Genomic DNA, 24,066 nt, shown 5'->3' with positions numbered 1-24,066 from the left:
ATATGTATAACTGATTCACTTGGCGGTACACCTGAAACTAACACAACATTGTAAATCAACTATACACCAGTAAAAATTTAAAAATAAATACATAAATAACCCTATCTATGTCACTTTATAGATGTAAGAGTTAAAAGTATTAGAAGAGTTAAAGTTTCAGTGCCGATACTGGACAAGACACCTTGGGAAATGTTCCTCCCCCCTCCCCTCAAAGAACTGCAAAGTGGAGAAGTACTCTAGGAGTTACAGCTGGTAAGTAGCAGTGGGGATACTAATATAGATAAACAGCATGTATTTCAAGACTTTCCACACCATCAGGAAAATAATCAAGAATGTGAACCCATTTTTCATCATCTGTAGTCCCAGAAATAGAGATCTGGCCATGATCTTTGAGGCTCTGACTTAAGTTTCTGTCTTTTTTCCAAGATGAACGTGTGAACATTTTATTCCATTTTAAAAGATATCGTTTAGAAGCTTGTTTTAATATTTTCATTACCCTTCCAGTAATAAAACCCTTGACTAGTATTCAAAAGAAAACAACATAACATTGGAGAAAGGCTACATGATTTTCTTATTAAATATTTGGCACAAATACCTTTACTTATGAGTTATTAAAAACACATGACTTTCAGAAGTGGGAATTTTAGAGGTGAGCAGTGGGGGGGGCTTTAAAGAACAACTAAGCCAATTTCAGCTGGGGAAACTGAGGCTTAGAGAAGCAACGTGATTTGCTCAGCGTCATACAGCTTTTGTCTCAAGACTAAATTCTAAATTCTCTGGACTTGAATTTCTAGTACAATTTCTTTCTATCAGTAACATTCTTTTCCACTACATATAATGCCTTTCCAAGTCAGTAATGCATCAATTCGACATGTGGCAAAGGTGTTGTGCTTTCTCCAAATCCACTGAGGTAGTATGAATTTGGGCCCAGTGGAGTGAAGTCACCAGTACTGTCTGATGACAGAGGGAGAATGCCTCTGTACCTGACCATAGGCTCAGCAGGACTCCTATTCCAAGTGTCTTACACTATCTCACTTTCCAGGACCAAATATGCCTGAAGCCCAACGAAACAGAACACTCTCTTTGCAATCAAGCAAATACTCCCTCCTCTGCTGGAAACAGAGAAAACAGATGGGATGTACATTCCATCATCACTGTCCTTTTCTCTTACAACCAATACCTATAAAAGTAAGAAAACTATAAAACAAGAGGTTTTTGGCTCTCTATATACACAAACGCCTTTTCCAATATAACTTTGGTGACTTCCCAACAGGAACTAGCCCCCACCTTTGGAAATTCAGTTTGAAAAGAAAGACAGGAAGTATTGTATTCTGATATTCAAAAAGTGCTTGAAAATCTGAATCTAATTAACTATCCCACCATCTCACTGAGGCGAGGAGGAGCCATAGGAATAGGGTCATAGGAATGGGAGGAACATTTTTACTGCTCATTTATCCAGCCAGCTGCCCTATTACGGCTATACACCAAAGACCCTGAATCACTGGGGGATAGATTACAAGTTAGACGAATGGAATGGAGAGAAAAAAATCTGCCAACAATCAAATGTGCAACCTAGTCTTAGGAAACTGGTAGAAGATCTGGCCTTAATGGCCCCAGCATTTACCCAAGGCCTTGAGCTCAATAGGTATGAAGGAAAAATATACCTCCATCTGCTCTTCATTTTCACCTCACCTCTTGGCTGTGTCCACCTTCTTTGATCATATCATGCTCAAACCTTGCTCTCTTTGGCAGGGACCCCTGGGACTATGGTATTTACTAACGGTTCACCACATGGAGCAATAAACTAGTTCCCAGGGAGGGTAAAGAGAAAGCAGGAGACAATTTCCACCTTCTAGCTGTAATTATAGAAACATATGACTCTGGCTTCTAAGAACTTTATGTCTAAACCTGCCAAATCTAATGTTGCATAAACATCAGTGTTTAATGGATGCATAAATGAGTCAGGTCCCTTGTTTCTCATAACAATAGATGACCACAAGTAGTTCTTTCTGCATTCTAAAGGACAAAATCCTTTCCCCTTTGGAATTTTGTCAATCTAGCAATGCAACTCTGCGTTTCTTTTTAGGTCTTATACCTTAAATCTATCCTGCGTACTGCTGTCAGACTACCTTTCCAGAATCCTGAATTATAAATATTATTTCTCTCCTCAAAATATCTTTAATAATTCCCCAGTATTCAAGGCCCTCTATTTTTTTTTTTTTTTTTTCCCTGCGGTACGCGGGCCTCTCACTGTCGTGGCCTCTCCCGTCGCGGAGCACAGGCTCCGGACACGCAGGCTCAGTAGCCATGGCTCACGGGCCGAGCCGCTCCGCGGCATGTGGGATCTTCCCAGACCAGGGCACGAACCCGCGTCCCCTGCATCGGCAGGAGGACTCTCAACCAGTGCGCCACCAGGGAAGCCCGGCCCTCTATTTTTTAAAAAAATTAATTAATTTATTTATTTTTGGCCGCGTTGGGTCTTTGTTGCTGCACGCGGGCTTTCTCTAGTTGTGGTGAGCGGGGGCTACTCTTAGTTGTGGTGCGTGGGCTTCTCATTTGTGTGGCTTCTCTTGTTGCGGAGCACAGGCTCTAGGTGTGTGGGCTTCAGTAGTTGTGGCACATGGGCTCCAGTAGTTGTGGCATGTGGCCTCCAGTAGTTGTGGAACGTGGGCTCAGTAGTTGTGGCTCGTGGGCTCTAGAGTGCAGGCTCAGTAGCTGTGGTGCATGGGCTTAGTAGCTCCGCGGCATGTGGGATCTTCCCGGACCAGGGCTTGAACCCGTGTCCCCTGCACTGGCAGGCGGATTCTTAACCACTGTGCCACCAGTGAAGCCCAAGGCCCTCTATTTGTGTACCAACTTAACTTCCCAGCCTTATCTCCTAGTGCTCTCCAGTAGGGATCTTCCATTTGGGCTAAACTGTTCCTAAGCAAGTCTTGCATACCCTGCCTCCACACCTTTGCTCAGAGCATTCTCCCCACATAGGATTCAGCTTCCCATGTCCCTTTCCATATCAGATCCAAATCCATCCTTCAAGTCCAAATTATTCTATTACATTTTCCTGACCACCTCAGCCCCTAGGGTTTGATGCTTCCCCTGAGTTCTTAGAACACTGTTGGCCATAATTGTTCAGAATCTGATATTGTTTGCTATTATTTGTTAGGCTTTTATATGCATAATCTTATATTCCACCAAGGCTAACGAACTCTTTAAATACCAAAACAGTGGTTTAACAAGAGGAGGAAACTAATGAACACTGTGTTCCTGAAAAGTAGAAAGCATAAGCTAACAGAAAAGGCCCAGATCTGTCACTAACTAGATAATGATATGGAATAAACCCTTTTTCCTTTGGTTTTCAGTATCACTATTTGAAATATAGGGGACTGGACCAAATGACCTTCTAGCTGTGACAGTTTATGATTCTAAAATATCTGTAAATAAGATATTTTCAATACATTAAGAGATACCCTTTCATTGCATCTTTATGTTGAGCTCTTCTAAAATATAAAGAAACCCTCCTCTGTTTCCTAAAATTTGATTTTGATAAATGGTTTAGGAGAAAAAAAATCTGTAACAACCCCTTGCTTCTTTTTTCACAGAAAGAATTCCAGATCCAGTCAGCTATATCCTGACTGCTGTAAGAAACAAGCTGTGTTAACAAGGTCCCATCATAGATACTCTTTATAGAGAGGGAGAGAAAAACAAACAAACAACAACCAAAAAAACCCAACTCTGGTGGGGCTGGTAAACTACAGCCTGCCAGTTGGATGACCCTGCTGCCTGTTTTTGTAGATAAAGTTTTACTGGAACACAGCCATGCTCACCTGTTACATATCTATGGATGCTTTTGTGCTATAACAGCAGCGTTGAATAAATGCAACAGACACCAGATGGTCTGCAAAGTCTAAAATATTTACTACTTACCCCTTACAGAAAAAGTTTGCCAATCCTTGTTCTCTACCTTAACATTCATCACAGAGTGCCAAAGCCCTAGATTACAGACTCAATCATAGCTGGTCACTAGGTGATTTCCCACTTATTCGTTCAACAAATATTCACTGAGATTTCTTATTACTATCTAATCTTCATTTATTTCATCTGTAAAATGGCATGTAATAGTATCTACTTCATAGGGTTATTGTAAAAACGCCTTTAACACAATGCCAGGCACAAAATTTGAAAAGCCGTAGCTGCTATTATCATCATCATCATAATCGTCATCATCATCACCATAATCATCATCTCTACCACCACCACCACCAACACTACCATCACCATCCTTTCCTGATGCTGTAGGAAAAGCAGGTTCTCTCTGATGGCCATGACCACCTAAGTGAAAGGAGAGAATCCTAGCATCTCTGTGGCTTGACTTCATACTTAGGAAACAGCTATATGTTGACAGCACTCAGACTGCAATCACAAGAATACAGGAAATGTTCTTTTGATATGAAATGGCAGTTGACCCTATAGGCTTCTGACACCAGATATAACAGACACTCAATATCTTTTCCAGAGTTTATCAGGAAGACAAATATGATTTGAATTTATGAACACCTCTCTTGAGGACTTAGAGCTTGCTTGTAGTCCCAAACTCAAGTGACATTAAAAAACAATGTGAAATTAAATGAGTCCACTGACTTATCACTACCTTCCAAATCAACCATCTACCCAGATTTGGTAACAAACAAATTTTCTCACTTTTTTGAGAACTATGATTTTTTAAAAAGTCCAACAGCCTGAAATATGTATGTAGCTTTTTCTAATTCAATCCAACAAGCAAATGTTGGATTGAAATGGGTGTCTACTTTTCCCTATTACAGTGTTGGTCATGTCTCTCTAACATGCACAGAAGTTGTCTGAGGAAATAAGTATGCTTTATGTTCTTTTTAGGATCCTTCAAAATTCTGGATAGGAATCCTAAGTGATTCACTGAATCCTAAGTGATTCACAGATGATTTAAAATCAAGTGCCAACATCAACTGATAAATAATGGATAACTCAAATGTGATATATCCACACAATGAAATACTAGTCAACAATAAAAAGGAATGAAGTACTGACATAAGCGCTAACACAGATGAACCTTCAAAACATTAGGCTAAGTGAAAGAAGCCAGTCACAAAAGGTCACATATTGTATGATTACATTTCTATGAAATGTTCAGAATAGGCAAATATATATATATATACACAGAAAGTAGATTAGTGCTTGCCTAGGGCAGGAGGGGAGAACTGGGGAGAAATTGGGAGTACCTTAATGGGTACCAGGTTTCTTCTGGGGGTAGTAAAAATGCTTTAAAAATGGACTGTGGTGATGGTTGCAAAAGTCTGTGAATATATTAAAACCATGGAATTGCACACTTCAAATGGGTAATTGTATGTTGTGTGAATTATATTTCAATAAAGCTGTTATAAAAAAAGGGAAAATCATATGCTAGGACTTCTGTCTTCCATCTAAGATTTATAAAGCTGGAAAGAGAGTTGCTCTCATTCTAACAACAACAACAAAGAATAATCTACAAAATCATAACTTTTCTTGAGCTCATCACAGGGCAACCAAGTAGTGAGAAATCTAAGGAAAGATAAGAGACTCCAAGGAGAGATGAGATATCAACACTGGCTCACATACGGCACAGCATGGTAGGAAGACAGGGCTACCATACAAGCAGGTAAGAAGAATTCAGTTAAACCTCTTAAAGTGGGCTTCCCTGGTGGCACAGTGGTTAAGAATCTGCCTGCCAATGCAGAGGACACAGGTTCGAGCCCTGGTCCGGGAAGATCTCACATGCCGCGGAGCAACTAAGCCTGTGCACCACAACTACTGAGCCTGCGCGCCTAGAGCCTGTGCTCCACAACAAGAGAAGTCAAAGCAATGAGAAGCCCGCGCACCACAACGAAGAGTAGCCCCTGCTCGCCGCAACTAGAGAAAAGCCCTCATGCAGCAACGAAGACCTAATGCAACCAAAAATAAAAAAACAAATAAAATAAATTTATATATAAAAAAATTCTTAACATGTTTCTTCTTTGTTTCTTTTCCCCCTCCCTCCCTTCTCTCTCTCCGCCGCCCCCTTTCTTTTTTAGCTGTGCCACGCATTATGTGGGACCTTAGTTCCCCGACCAGGGATCAAACCTGCGCCCCCTGCATTGGAAGTGCAGAGCCTTAACCACTGGACTGCCAGGGAAGTTCCAATATTTTTAACACATTTCTAAAGGCTGAGTGGTAACTAGCCTGAGAGGATACCATCCCAGAGACTACAGACACATGAGGTATTTGTACTTACTTTTCTCAAAGACACGGAATTGTGTACTACAAAGAGTAAAGTTTACTGTAGGTAAATGATACCTCAATAAACCCAACTTAAAAAAAAAAAAATCTGGGCTTCCCTGGTGGCGCAGTGGTTAAGAGTCCACCTGCCGATGCAGGGGACACGGGTTCGTGCCCCAGTCCGGAGGATCCCACATGCCGCGGAGCGGCTGAGCCCGTGAGCCATGGCCGCTAAGCCTGCGCGTCCGGAGCCTGTGCTCCGCAGTGGGAGAGGCCACAACGGTGAGAGGCCCGCGTACCGCAAAAAAAAATCTAGTGCCAGGTAATTAGAAACAATCTAAATGCCCAGCAATACTAGATATGGTTAATAAATGATATATATTCATATGACAGATGATTATACAGCTATTGAAAACCATGTTAAAAAACCAAGAAGACTGTGGTAGTCAGGATAATGGCCCCTCAAAGATGTCAACATCCTAATCCCTGGAACCTGTGAACATGTTACCTTATATGGCAAAAGGGAATTTGCAGATGTGATTAAGTTAAGAATCTTGAGATGGGTGGATTATCCTAGATTATCCTGGTGGCCTGGTGGACTCGATGTAATTACAAGGGTCCTTATTAGAGGAAGACAGTCAGCTAAGTACTTTCTAACTGACAAGTCATTTAGTTCTCTAGAATCATCCAGCCCTGAATGCTCAAATGTCAACATATTAGGCCTGACTACAACATCACAAAACTAGTGGGCTGCCATTTGATTTATTTGGTCCTGCAAACATATCTATGGTGTTGGGCAGATGTGCCTCGTTAGCTGGAACCCTCTCCTTCCGCTATGAACATGACCTGTAGCCCCTGGAGAATGAGAATCAGAGTTCCACGCAGCAGTTTCAGGTGCTGGATCCACTTTCATCACTGCTTCCATTTATTCCTAGGGAGCTGGAAAATTCCTTTGCACTCTGATAAACCAAATAACTATCCCTTTATCAAATATTTATAGAGCAGCACTATAGGGCCACAAACTGGTAAATTGAAAGGAGTGTCTAGTACAGTAGTTTTCAACTTTGGTACATTAGAATCACCCAAGGAACTTAAAAAAAACGCTCATCCTATGCCAGACTATTTAAATAAGAATCTCTAGGGTACATCAACATTTTAAAATATGCTCCCCAGGGTTGAGAACTGCTGGCCTTGTGAGAAGGACAGACAAGAAATCAATGCTTACAGGAGTGTGAGGCTGGAAAGACTCTAATTGAATGGATATACATTTTTTGGTACATTCTCAGTCAGGAGTTATAAGAGGCACAAATGATATTAGATACCATTCATCACCGTTTTTATACATGCAGAGGCCTGTGCAACAGGTGCGCTTTCAGAGAAAAAAAACCATCCAGGAAATTTTACTCTACAATTGAAAGAATGATCACTCCAAGAGTGAGTAAGTTTGCTTTATCAGGCAAGGCAAACCACAGGGAAAACCATGTTACTGTGTGTTGAAGACTGGATTCTCTAGAAGTGATGATGAGACAGAATTTAGGGAGCAAGATGTTTATAAGGGATCAACACCTGAGTAAGGAAGGGGAGGAAGCAAGATTGGGTGGAGGAAAAACTGAGATGTAGGCTCTACAAAGCCTTGGCCAATCCAGCAGAGTTCTGAAGCAAGTATTGCCTGTCAGAATGGCCGAGCCTTTACACCTCTTCCTCATTCAGTCACAGGATGCAGGCTGCCCCAGCGAGGGCATGACCTCAGCCAATGTGATGCTGTACAGATGAGATAGATCCTGAAGTTGGTGACAGCTAGAGGCTGTCTGTGGACTACACTCCCTATTGCTAAGTAACAAGTCCTTCCTTCAAGGGGGACCTAGGCAGCTTATCTCAATGTTTATCGTTCGGCACTATAACAATGGACACCATGGGCCAAGAGGTAATTCTTCTTCTCAGGAATTTATTCTAACCCAGGCCTCTCTCTCTCTCTCTAGGAACACAAGAAAGAAAAATTAGGACTATTTATTGACAATATTTAAACAACAAAAGCCCTTGAAGTTTAGTAAGACCATAGGATGACTGTCCATTGTCCTTATGTTTTGGATTGAACTAGTGGTGTGTCCAAGGTCTCAGCAAAGGCATCCAGCTGAGGCAGGATGCATCCCACATGCAGCCACTGACATTCCCTACTTCAAGGATATGTGGGGAGCAAACTGAAGTTGAAAGGAAAAGAACTATATCCTATTTGAACACCCCTCCTCCTCCCCAGATGTCTTTCAACTTCATTGTTTCTAAGAACCTCTTGATTCAAAGCCTAGAGACTTAGGATTTTATTGGTCATCTATAATTGTATAACAAATTACCTCAAACTCAGAGCCTTAAAATAACAAACATTTGTTATCTCACAGTTTCTGGAATTGGGGAGTGGTTTAGCTTGGTGGTTCTGACTCAGGTTCTCTCATGAGGTTGCAATCAAGCTGTTGGTCAGGACTGCAGTCATCTCAAGGCTCTACTGGAGAAGAATCTGCTTTCAACATGGCTGTTAACAGGTCTCAGAATACCTGCTTCCAAGCTCATTCATATGGTTGCTGGCAGTCCTCAGTTCCTAACCATATGGCTTCTCCATAGCCTACCTGAATGTCCTCATGACATGGTAGCTAGCTTTCCTTTTCCTAGAGCTGTGTCATAACGCAGCAGCTGACTTCCCCAGAGTAAGTGATTCGAGAGAGAGCAAGAGAGCATGAGTGTGCACCAAAGACAGAAGCTGCAGTCTTTTTATAACCTAATTTTGGCAGTGACATCCCATCACTTCTACCACACTCTATTCACTAGCAGCAAGTTCCTAAGTCCAGCTCATGCTCGAGGGGAGTTTTCTTCAGAGGAAATGTATCAAAGAACTTATAAATATATCTTTAAAATTACCACAAAATTAAAACAGAATAGAAAGGTTTGGAGTTCAGTTAGGTTTGTTTTTGCAATCGGGTAAGAAAGAAATAAACAATCCAACAAAAGCCATTAGCCATGTCCACTGCAGAAAGTGCTTTAATTCAGCAAGAGTAAAGACTCTCCCAGCTGCAATACTCCCCAGCAGGCATCTATGCCTACTAAACCAGGAACGCCACTTCCCAAAAGCAAGAGCAAAGTCAAATACAGTAAATCCCCTACACGCAAACGAGTTCCATTCCAAGAGCATAAAGATTTGTCATCTTTATGAAGATGACAAATTCATAAGTCCAATTTGTTCAAGTCCAACAGTTAGCCTAGGTACCCAACTAACACAATTGGCTATATAGTACTGTACTGTAATAGGTTTATAATACTTTTTACACAAATAATACATAAAAAACAAAGAAAACTTTTAAAATCTTACAGTACAGTACCTTGAAGAGTACAGTAGTGCAGTACAACAGCTGGTGTACAGGGGCTGGCATCGAGTGAACAGGCAAGAAGTTACTGACTGGAGGAGGGAGAGGAGATGGTGGTGGAGCTGAAGGATCATCAGCAATAGGAGACGGAGGGCAAGCTGCAATTTCAGTCACGCCTGACGTTGATGGAATGCACTTTCGCATCTTTGAAAGTTCGAAACTTGAAGGTTCATATGAAGGGGACTTACTGTACAGAAATATCTTCATTCACTGGACTGTATCTTTAGAAATAACACTACCCTGAATCCTCACTTTAGGTCCTTAGGCTTAATCTCCACGGTAGCACGTTTTTCTTGTTTTTAATACTTTTTAAATTGGAGGGCTTCCCTGGTGGCACAGTGGTTGAGAGTCCGCCTGTCGATGTGGGGGACACAGGTTCGTACCCCGGTCCGGGAGGATCCCACATGCCATGAAGCGGCTGGGTCCGTGAGCCATGGCCGCTGAGCCTGCGTGTCCAGAGCCTGTGCTCCACAATGGGAGAGGCCACAACAGTGAGAGGCCCGCGTACCGCAGGAAAAAAAAAAAAAAAATTGGAGGAAAATTTAAAATACAGAAAAGTACAAAGAAAAAAAATAATCATCATCCATACTTTCACCTTCCAGAATTAATTGTTACTGTCTCAGCAGAGATGTTTTATTTGTTTTTTGTTTCTGTTTTAACATAAATATCCCATTTGTTTTATGACTACCATGGCTTCTCTATCACTAAATTCTTTATTTTGATCGAATTCTTGGCTGCCTTCGTTGTCAAGAAGTTTTGTTCCCCCCCCCAAGAAGGACTCATAGGTGCCACATTCTTGATTCCTTTCATGTTTGAGAATGTCTTCCCATTATTGCTTTTATATTTGAATGATACCTTCATTATTAATAATATTTGTGAGTTCCACTTTCTTTTTCTGAAAACACAGATTGTGTTCCTCTGGTATGCAATGTAGTGAAGAACTTGGGGATAAACTTAATTTTTACTCTCATGTAAGTGATTAGCTTTTTGTCTCTGGACGCTTGAAGAACTCTTTCTTTATCTAGGGATAAGTTTAGTAAGTTTACTAGGATACAACTGGCCAAATTTTCATAGAACACAATAACAATATACTCTCAAAATCTGTAGATTTTTCACTTGATTCAGAAAATTTTATTATATCTCATTTTTTTTTTTTTTTTTTTGCGGTACGCGGGCCTCTCACTGTTGTGGCCTCTCCCGTTGCGGAGCACGGGCTCCGGACGCGCAGGCTCAGCGGCCCTAGCTCACGGGCCCAGCTGCTCCGCGGCATGTGGGATCTTCCCGGACCGGGGCACGAACCCGCGTCCCCTGCATCGGCAGGCGGACTCTCAACCACTGCACCACCAGGGAAGCCCTATTATATCTTATTTTTAAAAAATTAAAATTTAAGTTAAATATGCACATAAAGAGGTAAATAGTCTCTCAAGGTTTACAATGAAAAATTTCAGTCTTCCATTCCCTTTCTTTCCTTTTTTCTGACCCCCAGAAGCACACCATTTCAATTCTTTTAGTGAATCCATTCAGTATTCCTACTCATATTTCTAATAACATTCCAATATTGATATTTCTTGGTTTTCCAATTCAGACATTATCTATTGATTTCCCACTATGGAAGATGAGGATTTAGCTTCCTTTCATCACCAGCCTACCCCCACTACATACACCTGTACTTCTTGTATTCTCTACCTTTCTAATATAATTGTTTCATTATTTTGGTTAGTTTAATAATCAATGTTTAAGTTATTATGACTTCAGCTTTAGGTATTAGCTATTAACTATGAAAGAGGAAGTTTATCTCTCTTTTCTTCCCTCATACTTCCAAAAGACTAACCTTCCCTCCCATTATTCCAAAGTAATTATATCATAATTTTGGCTAGTCAGTGATTACATTATTATGCATATATAACATTAGTTACACCTGAGCCATTTAGCAACTAATGGTTTTTTTCCTGAACATTTTTTTTCTTTTCTTTTCTTTTTTTTTTTTTGGCTGCGCCATGCAGCTTGTTCCCTGACCAGGGATTGAACCTGTGTCCTCTGCAGTGGAAGCTTGGAGTCCTAATCACTGGCCAGCCAGGGAAGTCCCTCCTGCACATTTTTGTTGTTTGCCTTGGCATTACTTGTCTTTTCATTTCTTAGTCTTCTAGATACTTATCAATAATTCAACTTCAAACTAAGTGCTCAAAACTCCTCTCAAAATGTTGACGCACATCAAGTATTCTATCATTTTCATCAGAAGAAATATGAACATTTTGAAGAAAATTTTCTCAAATCTTTCTGACCTATTCCAATCTGGTCTGTTTGCCATCTATCCCAGATACACAGGTGTTATCCTGGAATCTCCCTTCATCATTATCCTAGGGATTCTTTTTCCTATATTCTATGTCTTTCTCTTTCTAAGTGTATGCCAGGGTTTTGGTGTTCTATATCCTCTTGTAGCTTCCTGAAACAGATGCATGGAAAGCAAATGCCTGAAAGGTTCTTACTCTACTCTCATATTTGATAGTTTGACTAGATACAGATTTAAGAATTCTGAAAGCATTCTTCCCTTATTTTATAGTTTCTAGTGTTGCTGTTAAGAAATTGAAAGTTATTTTAATTCCTTTATATATGATATCCCCCCCTCTTCTCTGGAAGCTTGCAGGATTTTCTCTTTGGTATCAGGGTTATAACATTTCACAATGATAACTTGCTATGTTTCTTTTCATGCATTTTGCTGCACACTTTCCTTTCAGTCTAGAAACCCAGCTTCTTTCATTCTGAGAAATGTTTTTTGTAACAGTTCACTGATGATTTCTTCCCTCTTTATTTTCTCTGTTTTTTCCTTCTGGAACTCCTAATATTCAGATATGGGACCTCCTTGGCTGCTCCTTTAATCTTCTTATCATTTCTCTATTTTCCATCAATTTGTTGTTTTATTCTGCTTTGTGAAAAATTTTTCCAAAAAAATGTCCTAACTTTTCTATTAAATTTTTCATTTTAATATCAGCACTACGTGTTCTCTAAATGTTCCTTTTTAAATATAGCATCCTGCTTTTGGGTTCATGAATACAATATTCTCTCATCTCTCAATGAGGGCAAGGATTTTAGTGTGCTTTGTTCACTGCTGTGTCCCTAGCTCCTGCAATAGTGGCACTCAGATGCTCAAATATTAATAATAAATGTTACCTTTTTGAAGTTTTTTTCTCTCTGCATAATTTCTGTTTCCTTCAAGTTGATTTTTTTCCTATTATTGTTTTTTTCCCCCGCCTGTTTATTTGTTCTGGCCTCTAAATCTGGTAATCCTTGCTTTTTTTGGGTCCAACTTCTAAGACTGGCACAATAAATATGTGATTGGGAGCACTGAACATGTGGTGGACTTTGTCAACTTTGAAATTCAATGTAGTTAGATCCAAGAAGTATGTTATCTGCTGGGAACTCCCTGATGACTATATATTTAGGTCTCTCCTTTTGGACTCTGCTGCCACAGAGAAGAATCTTCTAATGTGCTTGTTTGACATGTGTAAGCCCGGCTGCTAGTATTTAGGAGCCAAGTGGAAGAAGGAAGCTGAGGACCCCAGAACATACATTCACTTAATCCCCACTTTCCGCATGGTACCTCCAACATCATCTATGCCTGGTGCCCCAATCCAGAGAGCCTCTATTTTACCCTCTTCTGAGAATAAATCTCCAGCCTTTTACTAGAGTGGTGAGGTTTGGGGGAGGAAATCTAAGGATCTACTTTTTAGACAAACTTTGAAGTAATCCTGCTTTTAGCCTCACTACTAGATGTACTTGGTGCTGTTGAATCTTAACTCTTTTGAGAGTTTTATAGTGCAAATCAGCTTGCATCTCAGCTTTCCCCACTTCTGGCTTAGCATTCAGCTTTCTCAGGTATGCTAAATTGTCCTGCTTTTCTGTTTCCCAATTTCTGTTGTTGCTATTTCCTTTTTCATTTTCTTTAGCCTTCTGGATTTACACCCTTCTAAAATCCCTTTACTGTTGTCTTAGTGGGGTTTCAGAAGTCATATTTACCCAGTCCTTACAACTTTATATTAAAATCCTTAAATTAAATTACTTTACCAAGAATCCCTTATATCTTTGAATGCATCTTTTGGTCACATGTTCAGTTCTCTATTTCAGAGACGTTAACTATATTAAATCATCTTTGTCTTTTATTTCTATTAGAGTCTAATTTCAATTATTTTCATTTTCATCTAAATTACTGAATATCTTAAACTTTTCCTCTATGTATATAATTTGATTTTCAGTGGTGTCAGTTCTGCTCTTTGCTATTTTTTAATTAATTAATTCTGTAATTAAGTTATTTGGTCCTCAATTTATTTTCTTAGTTCTATAATATCTTCTTTTATCTCATTTTGTTGTTTTATCATCTCATCACTGAACTCTTATTTATGAAATTCATATTCTACTGAGTTGTTTTGCAGTGGCAGAATTGTATATTTGTAAGGAAATTCTTTCTATTCCACTGAGTTATGTTTTTCTCAGGGCAGGTTTTTGTTATTTTGCAGGGCATTTTTCTTGCTTTCATTTTTGCTATACATTTGCACAGTTGACACACTGATTCTTTTGGTCTTGTTCATGCTTGTTTTATTTATTTTGATATATTATAGATGAATTCTTATCTCTCATCCTCATGTATCTGAGACTGGCTACCATGTGAGTGCTGGATATTTTGTATTCTGTGTACTTTTCTATGGCTTCAGGGAATGATGTGAGTAGGAGGGATGGAAAGGGTATAGGGAACTCACCAAGGTACTGTAGAGTCATTGTCCAATTATTTCTCTTTCCTGAGATTCTGTTAAATATTCTTGTTTCATTCCACATACGTAAGGGGTTACCCCATTCCTATGGAAGGACAGTCTCCAGCTTCACATTATTTCACCTATTCATTTTTTTTAGGATTAGATCTTTTGTTTCTGTTAAAGAGTCAACCTCATTGTTCATTCTCCCTGCTTCATCATTTATTCCCCAGCAGTTGTTCCCATTGCTTCTCAGTCAGAAGAAGATAAATGTACAGATATGTACTCAGTTTGCTTCTTTCCAGATCTGGAGCTATTAGTGAGAATTTGTAGGGTTTCATTAACACATCAGTATGGCTTCTGGGGAGTGGTGATAGGGTGGAGCTGGGAGCCTACTGTTACTCTTTTCTGTTCCTCACCAGAATCTTGTTTCTTTCCTTGGCCACCAATTTTTAAGCTTTATTATGTTTGATTATCTTACTGTGTTTGCTACTGTTGAAATTTCTGCCATTTTTAAAATTAATTTATTTTTCACATTTACTTAGAAACTAGTAGTAGGAAGCTCTGTGATACAATCTGAAGCATCCACTTTAATCCACAAGTGTTTCTATGCAAGGCTCTAATATAGAACTCTTATCCATAGGGGTAATTGGGCCAACTGAAGCTAGAGTTTAATTTCATTTTCATTAAAATATATACTCTGAAATATGTCTCCTACCTCTGTTGTGCTGGATAGCAAAACAAACAAACAAGCAGGAAAAAACCCACCAACCAGTAAGACATTTCTTTTGCAATTTACTCCTCTTACATTCATTTCATCCAGCCTCCAAACATTGATTAAGCATTCCTATGTACTGGCATCAGGCAGTAAAGCTCTGAGTATAGTGGCTTCTGAGCAAGCAGTCAATAAAATGCTGATTGAAGAAAATGTGACGAGGTTGCCTATGTGCAGCCATTAGGATGGCTACTATCAAAAAAATAGAAAATAACAAGCTTTGATGAGGATATGAAGAAATTATATCCTCATCACGGTTGGTGTGATTGTAAAATGGAAAACAGTATGGAGGTTCCTCAAAAAATAAAAAATAGGAACTATCAAATAGTCCAGCAATCCCACCTCTGGATATATATCCAGAAGAATTCAAAGCAGGATCTCAAAGGGATATTTGCACAACCACGTTCACTGCAGCATTATTCACAATAGCCAAGAGGTGGAAGCAACCCAAATGTCCATTGATAGATGAACAGATAGAGAAAATGTGGTGTATACACACAATGGAATTTATGCAGCCTTAAAAGGAAGGAAATTCTGACACATGCTACAATGTGGATAAACCTTGAGGATACTATACTAATTAAGTGAAATAAGCCAGTGACAAAAAGACAAATAGTGCATGATTTCACTTATAAATGATACTTCAAGTAGTCAAATTCAGAAAAACAGAAAGCCAAATGGTGGTTACCAGGGCCTGGGGAGAGCAGATAAGGGAGAGTTGTTGTTTAATGGATACAGAGCTTCAGGTTTGCAAGATGAAAAAGTTCTGGAGATCTGCTTAACAACAATGTCAACATACTTTTAACACTACTGAACTGTACACTTAAATATGGTTAAGGTGGTAAATTTTATGTTGTGTGTTTATCACAATTAAAAAAAAAAAGTAAGTTCTATAACACTGTTGGAAAGACAGTCCTGTTCCCTGTTCTCTCCACAGCTGCTCTGCCCCACTCCTATGCAGGATTTGATTCTACCTTGGCAGCAAAAGACACAGGGAAAAGCTAAGCTTGTGTGGTGAAGAAAAGCCTCCATCCTATCTCATGGGAAAACATTCACATACTTTTGTCAATTTCACACAGTTTAATCTAGTTTTCATTCCCTCTTTCCCATCCACTGGGTGGTTTTATTTTGTTTTAAGACAAGGAGAATTGCCAAAAAGAAAAACCCCAGGGCTTACTTCTGCAGGATGGATCCCTTAATGACCAGCTCCTCATCCAAGTCTGCTTCATTAGCCATGAAGAGCAGCCTCTTTCCTGTGCTGTCCACTCCAATGAAGTCACGCTGCTCCACTGAATCACACACAAAAAAGGAAAATCAAACAAAGCCATTTGCCCCACCTGTATGACTAAGTCGGGGAGAGGGCACCTGCTCACATTGCTCTTAGAACCAAATACAGGAGTGAGTGCTATGTAACACATACTCACCACAATGTTTAAAACATGGGCAGTCAATTTTTTTTTTGTATTGCTCTAAAGGATATTATTAGGTTAACTGGTGAAGCCTGAATAAAGTCTGTAGATTAAAGTATGGTACCAATGTAATTTTCTGTTTTAAGAGACTGTGGGGTGTGGGAGAAAGATACACATTGATGTAGTAAAGGCAAAGGGAATCATATCTGCAAATTATTCTCATAAATAGCTCGGAAAAATAATAATTACATATATAATATATTGTATATTCATTAGATATACATTGAATATATATTATAAGAGGGAAAGTGGGAGAATACTAGAGCAAATGTTAACATTTGGGGAATCTGGGTAAAGGATATCTGCGATCTTTATACTACTCCTGTAACCTTCTGTAAATGTAAAATTTTGTCAAAAATTAAAAGTTAAGGAGGTGATGGATATGTTAATTAGTTTGATGGTGGTATTCATTTCACAACATCTACCTATGATGTCAAAACATCATGTTGTATACCTTAAATACAGAATTTTTATTTGTCAAAAGTAAACAAGTAGGGGACTTCCCTGGTGGCGCAGTGGTTAAGAATCCGCCTGCCAATGCAGGAGACATGGGTTCAAGCCCTGGTCTGGGAAGATCCCACATGCCGTGGAGCAACTAAGCCCATGAGCCACAACTACTAGCCCGAGTGCCACAGCTACTGAAGCCTGTGTGCCTAGAGCCTGTTCTCCGCAACAAGAGAAGCCACCGCAATGAGAGGCCCGCGCACTGCAACTGAGAGTGGCCCCCACTCACTGCAACTAGAGAAAGCCCGCATGCAGCAACGAAGATCCAATGCAGCAAAAAATAAAAATAAATAAATAAATAAAACCTAAACAAGTAAATATCAAAAAATTAACAGTTAAAAAAAAAATGAGGGCCAGTCAAGATACTGCTTGGCCAAATTAAGTAGATGAACCACAAGCCCACTGCATGGCACAGAAAGAAAGTGCAACTGTTTCAATGTAAGTAATAACCTAGGTTTGCTCACTGTGAAAATGGGAATAGCATTTAAGGACATCCGCATTTAACCAACATTAACTGTATGTCTACTATGCACTAGATTTTGTGCTGTGTATGGGATGTGGAGAGTTCTCTGGTAGACAATGATCTTATAGGATGCCATATTATTGCTGTCTTCTGTGTTATATATTTCTTTCCCCCAACAAGATTACACACTGTTCAATGGCAGACTTATGATTCCTTTAGATCTCCCACAACATCTAGTGAACATTTAATAAAATCTGCTACTAACATCCATACAGTATCTATTTATAGCTTACAAAAACATTTTCTTTTTTTTTTTTTTTTTGCGGTAAGCGGGCCTCTCACTGTTGTGGCTTCTCCCGTTGTGGAGCACAGGCTCCGGATGCGCAGGCTCAGCGGCCATGGCTCACGGGCCCAGCTGCTCCGCGGCATGTGGGATCTTCCCAGACCGGGGCATGAACCCGTATCCCCTGCACTGGCAGGCAGACTCTCAACCAATGCACCACCAGGGAAGCCCTACAGGAACATTTTCACATAGAGGCAGCATAGCATAAGGATTAAGAAGAGAGCCTCTGAAGCTAGACCACCTGGGTATGAATCCCACTTATTAGTTGTATCTCTTTGAGCAAGATAATAAACTTCCATTCCTCAGTTTCACCTGTAAAATGGGGATAATAGTGCCTACACCTACCTCACAGGATTTTTAGAACTAAATGAGTTAATATTTGTAAAGCTCTATTTAGTGCTATTAACTAAAACATTAAATAAAATGTTTAAGTTTAAAAAATTAAACAAAATACATGCTCTCATTTGATCTTCACAACAATCAAATAAAGCAATGATTTAATACCTATTTGAAAGGGAGAAACTAAAAGTTGAGCTCTAGGAAAAATGGTATCTCTAAAGATGAATTTGTCTACCTCCTATTGACAGACAATGGCTACTATATAACTGAACACACTTCCCTGTTGGCTGCAGCTGCCTATATACCTAAAACCAAATGCTTTACTCAAGTGTATAATGTGTTTAGCTCAGGTTCTTGAAAGCATCCATTCCTTCAGATGGTCTCTGGTTATCTCATAGGCAGTGTTTTAACCTGAATAGGGAGAAACTATCATAAAAAATTACATGTTGTTTTTTTCTAATTACCAAGATAAGTGAACGCCAAAGAAGGAAGGGTAAATAATGCCAATTTGAAGGTAAGTTTTACAGAGAATTTCAATTGAAACTAAATTTTGCAGAGAATTTCAAATGTCACACAGCAACTCTGACACATATCAATTCATCCATTACATGCAAACTTGAGAATATAACAAAGTCTGCAAAGCTCTGATTATGAGGCAACATTTTAAAAAGAAATAATACAGAGATGTTATTTTTGGATATATTTGGAGTGCTTACCCTATCCAACTCCTTAGGCCCACAAAAAACCTTGAATTACTGAATGTCCTGGGAGCAATAATTTCCAAGTCAATTTTTCAGCTATGTTGCACTTCAGTCACATTTCCCTCACTCTCAGGCCCCCCTCCTTGTATTTGCTTCTTTGTAGTTACCATAGTAACTGGGACCTCAGAATATGATACAAATTATAGAAACTTGGACAGGTTTCTTTCTGTTCTGCTTTAACGAAGTGAATTCCACTTGGAAAGCAGAGCAAGAACATTAGAATGTCCATCCTAAGAGAAAGATTTACACAAATAAGGTTAAGAAGGCAGTTAAAACTATGAACTTCCATCTTAAAAAATTCTGTCATAATCAAATATTCATATATTTTTCCAGTTGTTTTTTACTTCTCTGTCTCCTCTACAGTCATTTACTTATTCATTCGTTCATTCAACTAATAAATATATTTGTGCACCACCCCAGTGACAGGCATTATGTTTAGAAATACTACAGTGAACTGGATACGTTAAAAAATAATTTCCTAGAACTTTTTCCATTTCATATATCCCAAGAGACACGGTGGAACTACAGAGATAATAGTCAATAATTTGTGTCATAAAATCATAGTAGCATTAAACATTTGCACACAGGAATGTCCAGAAAAAAAAGCCCCTTAGTAAACATGTTAATCTGTAATTAAGCAAAATAAACATACTATGTTCTCACTGAAATTGAGAAAGAAGGAAATCTTGGATTTTCTAACAAGCAAGGGATGGTAAGTGAAAATTAATTATCTTTACACAACTGGTTGGTTGAATCCATATTGCGAAACCTGGATACAAAGGGCCAACTATAGTGTCAAGTAGCAGATCACATGCTTTACAAACATCTCATTTAATTCTCACACAAAAATCCCCAAAGGATTCAGTCTCATTTTACAGCTAAAGAAAATGAAGTTCAGGTCAGTTAGACAATTTGTCCAAGACCACACAGTTTTTGAGTGTTGAAGCCCACCCAGTCTGAACTCCAGAACCTGTGCTTTTAACAACCATGCTACAGCAGTAGCTGTTTAATTTAAAAATCTTGAAAACATTTCTAAACACGAATTAATAGGCAATGGGAATTCCCTGTCCAGTGTTTAGGACTACATGCTTCCATTGCAGGGGGCACGGGTTCAATCCCTGGTCGGGGAACTAAGATCCCACAAGCTGCGTGGTGTGGCAAAAAAAAAAAAAGAAAAGAAAAGAAAAAAAAATTAATAGGCAATGTAGTGTCAGTTTGCTAAACTTATATTGCTGAAACTCAGGCTCTTATAATACCCACTCATGAATCTAACTATAGCTCAGACTCAAATTTTTAGGATTTAAACATCTAGGGCTTGAATTTACTTTCTCTTACCTCAGGGGCAATAAGAGCTACCTTTATAGGCAGGCCCTTCAACCCATTCACTAATATCTACTGACTGGTCACCATCAGCCATAACTGAGCCAGACGCTGGGGATAAAGTGAACAAACTGGACATGACCCCTATTCTCACGGAGCTTATAGTCCAGTAGAGGAGAGAGTAAGAGAGTAGGGCTGCCATATGTAGGCAAACAAGGGACTATAATTTCATATTAGAGGGTCAAGGAAGACCTCTCTCAGCAAATAACTTGAAGGCTAAGCTGGATTTAGAGTGCATGTGTTGTAGGTAAGGGGAGAGCATTTCTGGTAGAGAACATCATGTGTAAAGTGTTGTAGCAGGAAAAAAACAACAGTCCAAAAAATCCAAACATAAGTTTGATCCTGCCCTCCTCAGTATCTACAGCTCCTACAAATCTGAGAAGGAAGTGGCAACAGGGAGAACAATGGCTCCTGAAACACCTAGCCATTAGGCATTCTCCAATAAGCCAGTAAGAACACAATTTGGGAAACTTGGACCTAAGGGATCTAGACTATTGAACCATATCTGAGAACGAGAGAACTGCAGGCTGTTCTGGCACATAAGAGCAGCCAAGAGGCACGCCAAATACACAATGAGAAATTCAGGATTCTTTTAAAAAAGTGCTTATCACTGAAATGCATAGCATTCCATGGTAAGAATTTAAAACTCATTTAGGTGAAACTTAGCTGTCAAACATAACAAAATATAGATATTGAGGAGTTCAAAATTTCATGTTAAGAATGAAAAATCTATAACACAAATCTGATTATGACATTTTCTTGTTTAAAATTCCTCAAACAACTCCCCACTGTTTTGGGGATAAAGTTCAAACTCTTTAGTCTAATCCCTGTATTCTCTCCAGTACAATTTCCTGCTTCCCTGCCCTCCATACTCACACTATAACCATACAGCAAGTTACCAGTATACATCATACCTTTTCAAAGAGAATAGAAGAGCCAACATAAAGGGACTTCCACTAACCACGCTGTGACAACTTAAGCATCAAAACATTTTTTTTTTCTCATTGAATGGGTATACCATAATTTATTTATTTATTTATTTAATTGGAGTATAATTGCTTTACAATGGTGTGTTAGTTTCTGCTTTATAACAAAGTGAATCAGTTATACATATACATATGTTCCCATATCTCTTCCCTCTTGCGTCTTCCTCCCTCCCACTCTCCCTATCCCACCCTTCCAGGCGGTCACAAAGCACCGAGCTGATCTCCCTGTGCTAAGCATCGAAACATTTAAAAATGAATATAGATAATAGTTACAGTTAATTTAAAATCAAATTGTGAAAAGCTACACATTTATAATGATACTTAAGAGATAAAGGCTAATATGTAATGTAAAAAGTTATAATACCAAGAAGAGTAACTATAGTAGGGTATTACAATTAAACCTAAAAGTAGGTTTAATTGTATTTAAACAATTAAAAACAATTTTTTTAATTGTTATAAGTAGAGGAGTGTGAAAAAAAGAAAACATTAATATTTGTAAAATATACATATGTTTATAAAGTCTGGGTACACAGTTGTTTTTATCTGTATAGGTAGAAAAGGCTGAATACAGGGAATTGTGAGTAAGCAAACCAGACCTCACAGAAGTAGAAACTATGTCAAGAACAAAAGGACTAATCCACATGAGAAGCATACATAACAACAAGGTAGAAAGAGGATTCAACAATTGATCTGCACCAGTGATTGCTTTAACACAAAAAGCAACTAGAAAGAAGTTTCAATGCTATAATCCAAAATTACAAGTTAACCAAATGCCCTGAAGAAGAGAGCTGAAAGTACAAACTACATTACTCAAATCCTAGGAATGAACATTCCAGGTGGCTCTATTAATAATAGTCAGATACTAATAAGCCATACATAGCTTCTAATAATTGCAACAGACTGCGTCAATATATAATGACAGGACAATGGGTTACATAATTCTGAAAAAAAACCTAAAGAAAAACCTAAAGAACACATCATTCCAGGGAAAAACTCCAGGGAAAAAACACATCATTCCAGGAAAAACTAAAACCTATATAAAAAGTATGATCTAACAAAGCTTTTTGGTCATAAGTTCAGTTTTGGGTTTTTTTACTATTTATTTATTTGGTTGCACCAGGTCTTGGTTGCAGCATGTAGAGTCCTCAGTTACTGCTCGCTGGCTCCTTAGTTGTGGCACGTGGGCTCTTTAGTTGTGGCATGCGAACTCTTAGTTGTGGCATGCATGTAGGATCTAGTTCCCTGACCAGAGATTGAACCCAGGCCCCCTGCATTGGGAGCGCAGAGTCTTAACCACTGTGCCACCAGGGAAGTCCCATAAGTTCAGTTATTAAAAGTAGCCCAGTCATAGAATCAGTGACTCAGGTTTGAAATAATCTGGGAAAAGCAATCATGAACTATGCCTTAACTAAAAATCAATAACAAGTAAATAACGCAAATTCTATAACCCTGGCTGGACTAGAGTATTATTCCTTTTCTTTTTGGTCTAGTAAGATTACTATAACTCTCTGAAGATTAAAAAAAAAATAACCCACTACTAGAATCAAACATACTAAATTTTTAATAATAATTTTAATTGCTTAAAGATATCTAATTTAATTTGTAATCATATTTTAATTATTTTTAAACATTGATTTTAAATTAGATTTTTTGGTTTCTTAGTATATGTATTCAATTATTTGAGTTTTATACACAATGCAAACAGTTCTGAGTGCTCCTCTCTGCAGACAAAAGCCTCTTGGATGGTACAGAATCTAATCAATAGTTATAAGCCTCTTCAAATCAGGGACTGTGTCTTATTTGACTTTATGTCATCAACCTCTAGCATAGTAGAGTCAGTTCTCAATAAATGTTTCTTAAGTCAAAGCATGAATGATAATAATAATTATAAGAACCCAACAAACAAATAAATCAAACTCTAGTCTCCTTACCTGCTTTTTTTTTCCCCTTTTGACCTGGAACTGGTTCTAAGCCATCTTGACCTTTTCTCATTAACATAGCAAGCGATGCATCATGAGCTCTGAACAGGTCCACTACCTCATGTAAGGCAACATCTGTTATCAGATCACAGCTCAGGACCAGTACATCTGTCTGTCAAATGGAGAAGGGGAAAAGTCAATATCACAAAGGACAATGGATCACACAAATCATCACAGGATAAACTTACAACGTCTTCAAAGAACACAAACTGCACACTTGCCCTCAAACCTTTTTTATAGCAGTAGCACAGGTAAAATAAATGGGGTCGTTCTAATTGAGCTGTGTTGGGGGAGGGTCTGGAATTCCTACCTCCCCTCTGTGTACGCCTTACTGCTGCTGTCCCTGAGGCACCTCTGGAATCCTGGGCTCTAAGGAACAGAGTATGAAAACTACCACATTGTCTATTTCTGTGACGATGGAGTTAATGATCTTAAATTTATACATCTCTTTACAGTTCAAAAAGCACTTTGGCAAAGTTTGATGATTCAATATGGTTATGAAATACTTTATTTTAAAGCAGTCACTTTGATTGGAAGATTAGGATTGATACATACACATTATTGATACTATATAAAATAGATACATACACATTATTGATACTATGTATAAAATAGATAACTAATGAGAACATACTGTAGATAACTAATAAGAAC

At 38.7% G+C, this 24,066-nt stretch overlaps 1 protein-coding gene across 3 annotated transcripts in view; it reads right to left on the bottom strand.

The window, feature by feature from the left end:
* EIF2B3 (eukaryotic translation initiation factor 2B subunit gamma) overlaps positions 1-24,066 on the bottom strand; it is a 156,422-nt gene that overhangs the window by 76,527 nt on the left and 55,829 nt on the right. For all 3 annotated transcript variants that reach the window (XM_073790688.1, XM_019937912.2, XM_019937911.2), the window contains exons 4-5: positions 23,365-23,524; positions 16,366-16,477 (exon numbers count right to left, since the gene is read on the bottom strand). In XM_073790688.1, the coding sequence (XP_073646789.1) occupies positions 16,366-16,477; positions 23,365-23,524 (272 nt within the window). The remainder of the gene's footprint in view (positions 1-16,365; positions 16,478-23,364; positions 23,525-24,066) is intronic.

The sequence above is a fragment of the Tursiops truncatus genome, chromosome 1 (genome assembly GCF_011762595.2).
Source record: "Tursiops truncatus isolate mTurTru1 chromosome 1, mTurTru1.mat.Y, whole genome shotgun sequence".
Classification (NCBI taxonomy): Eukaryota; Metazoa; Chordata; class Mammalia; order Artiodactyla; family Delphinidae; genus Tursiops; species Tursiops truncatus.
This window is presented reverse-complemented; position numbering and strand designations above follow the sequence as displayed.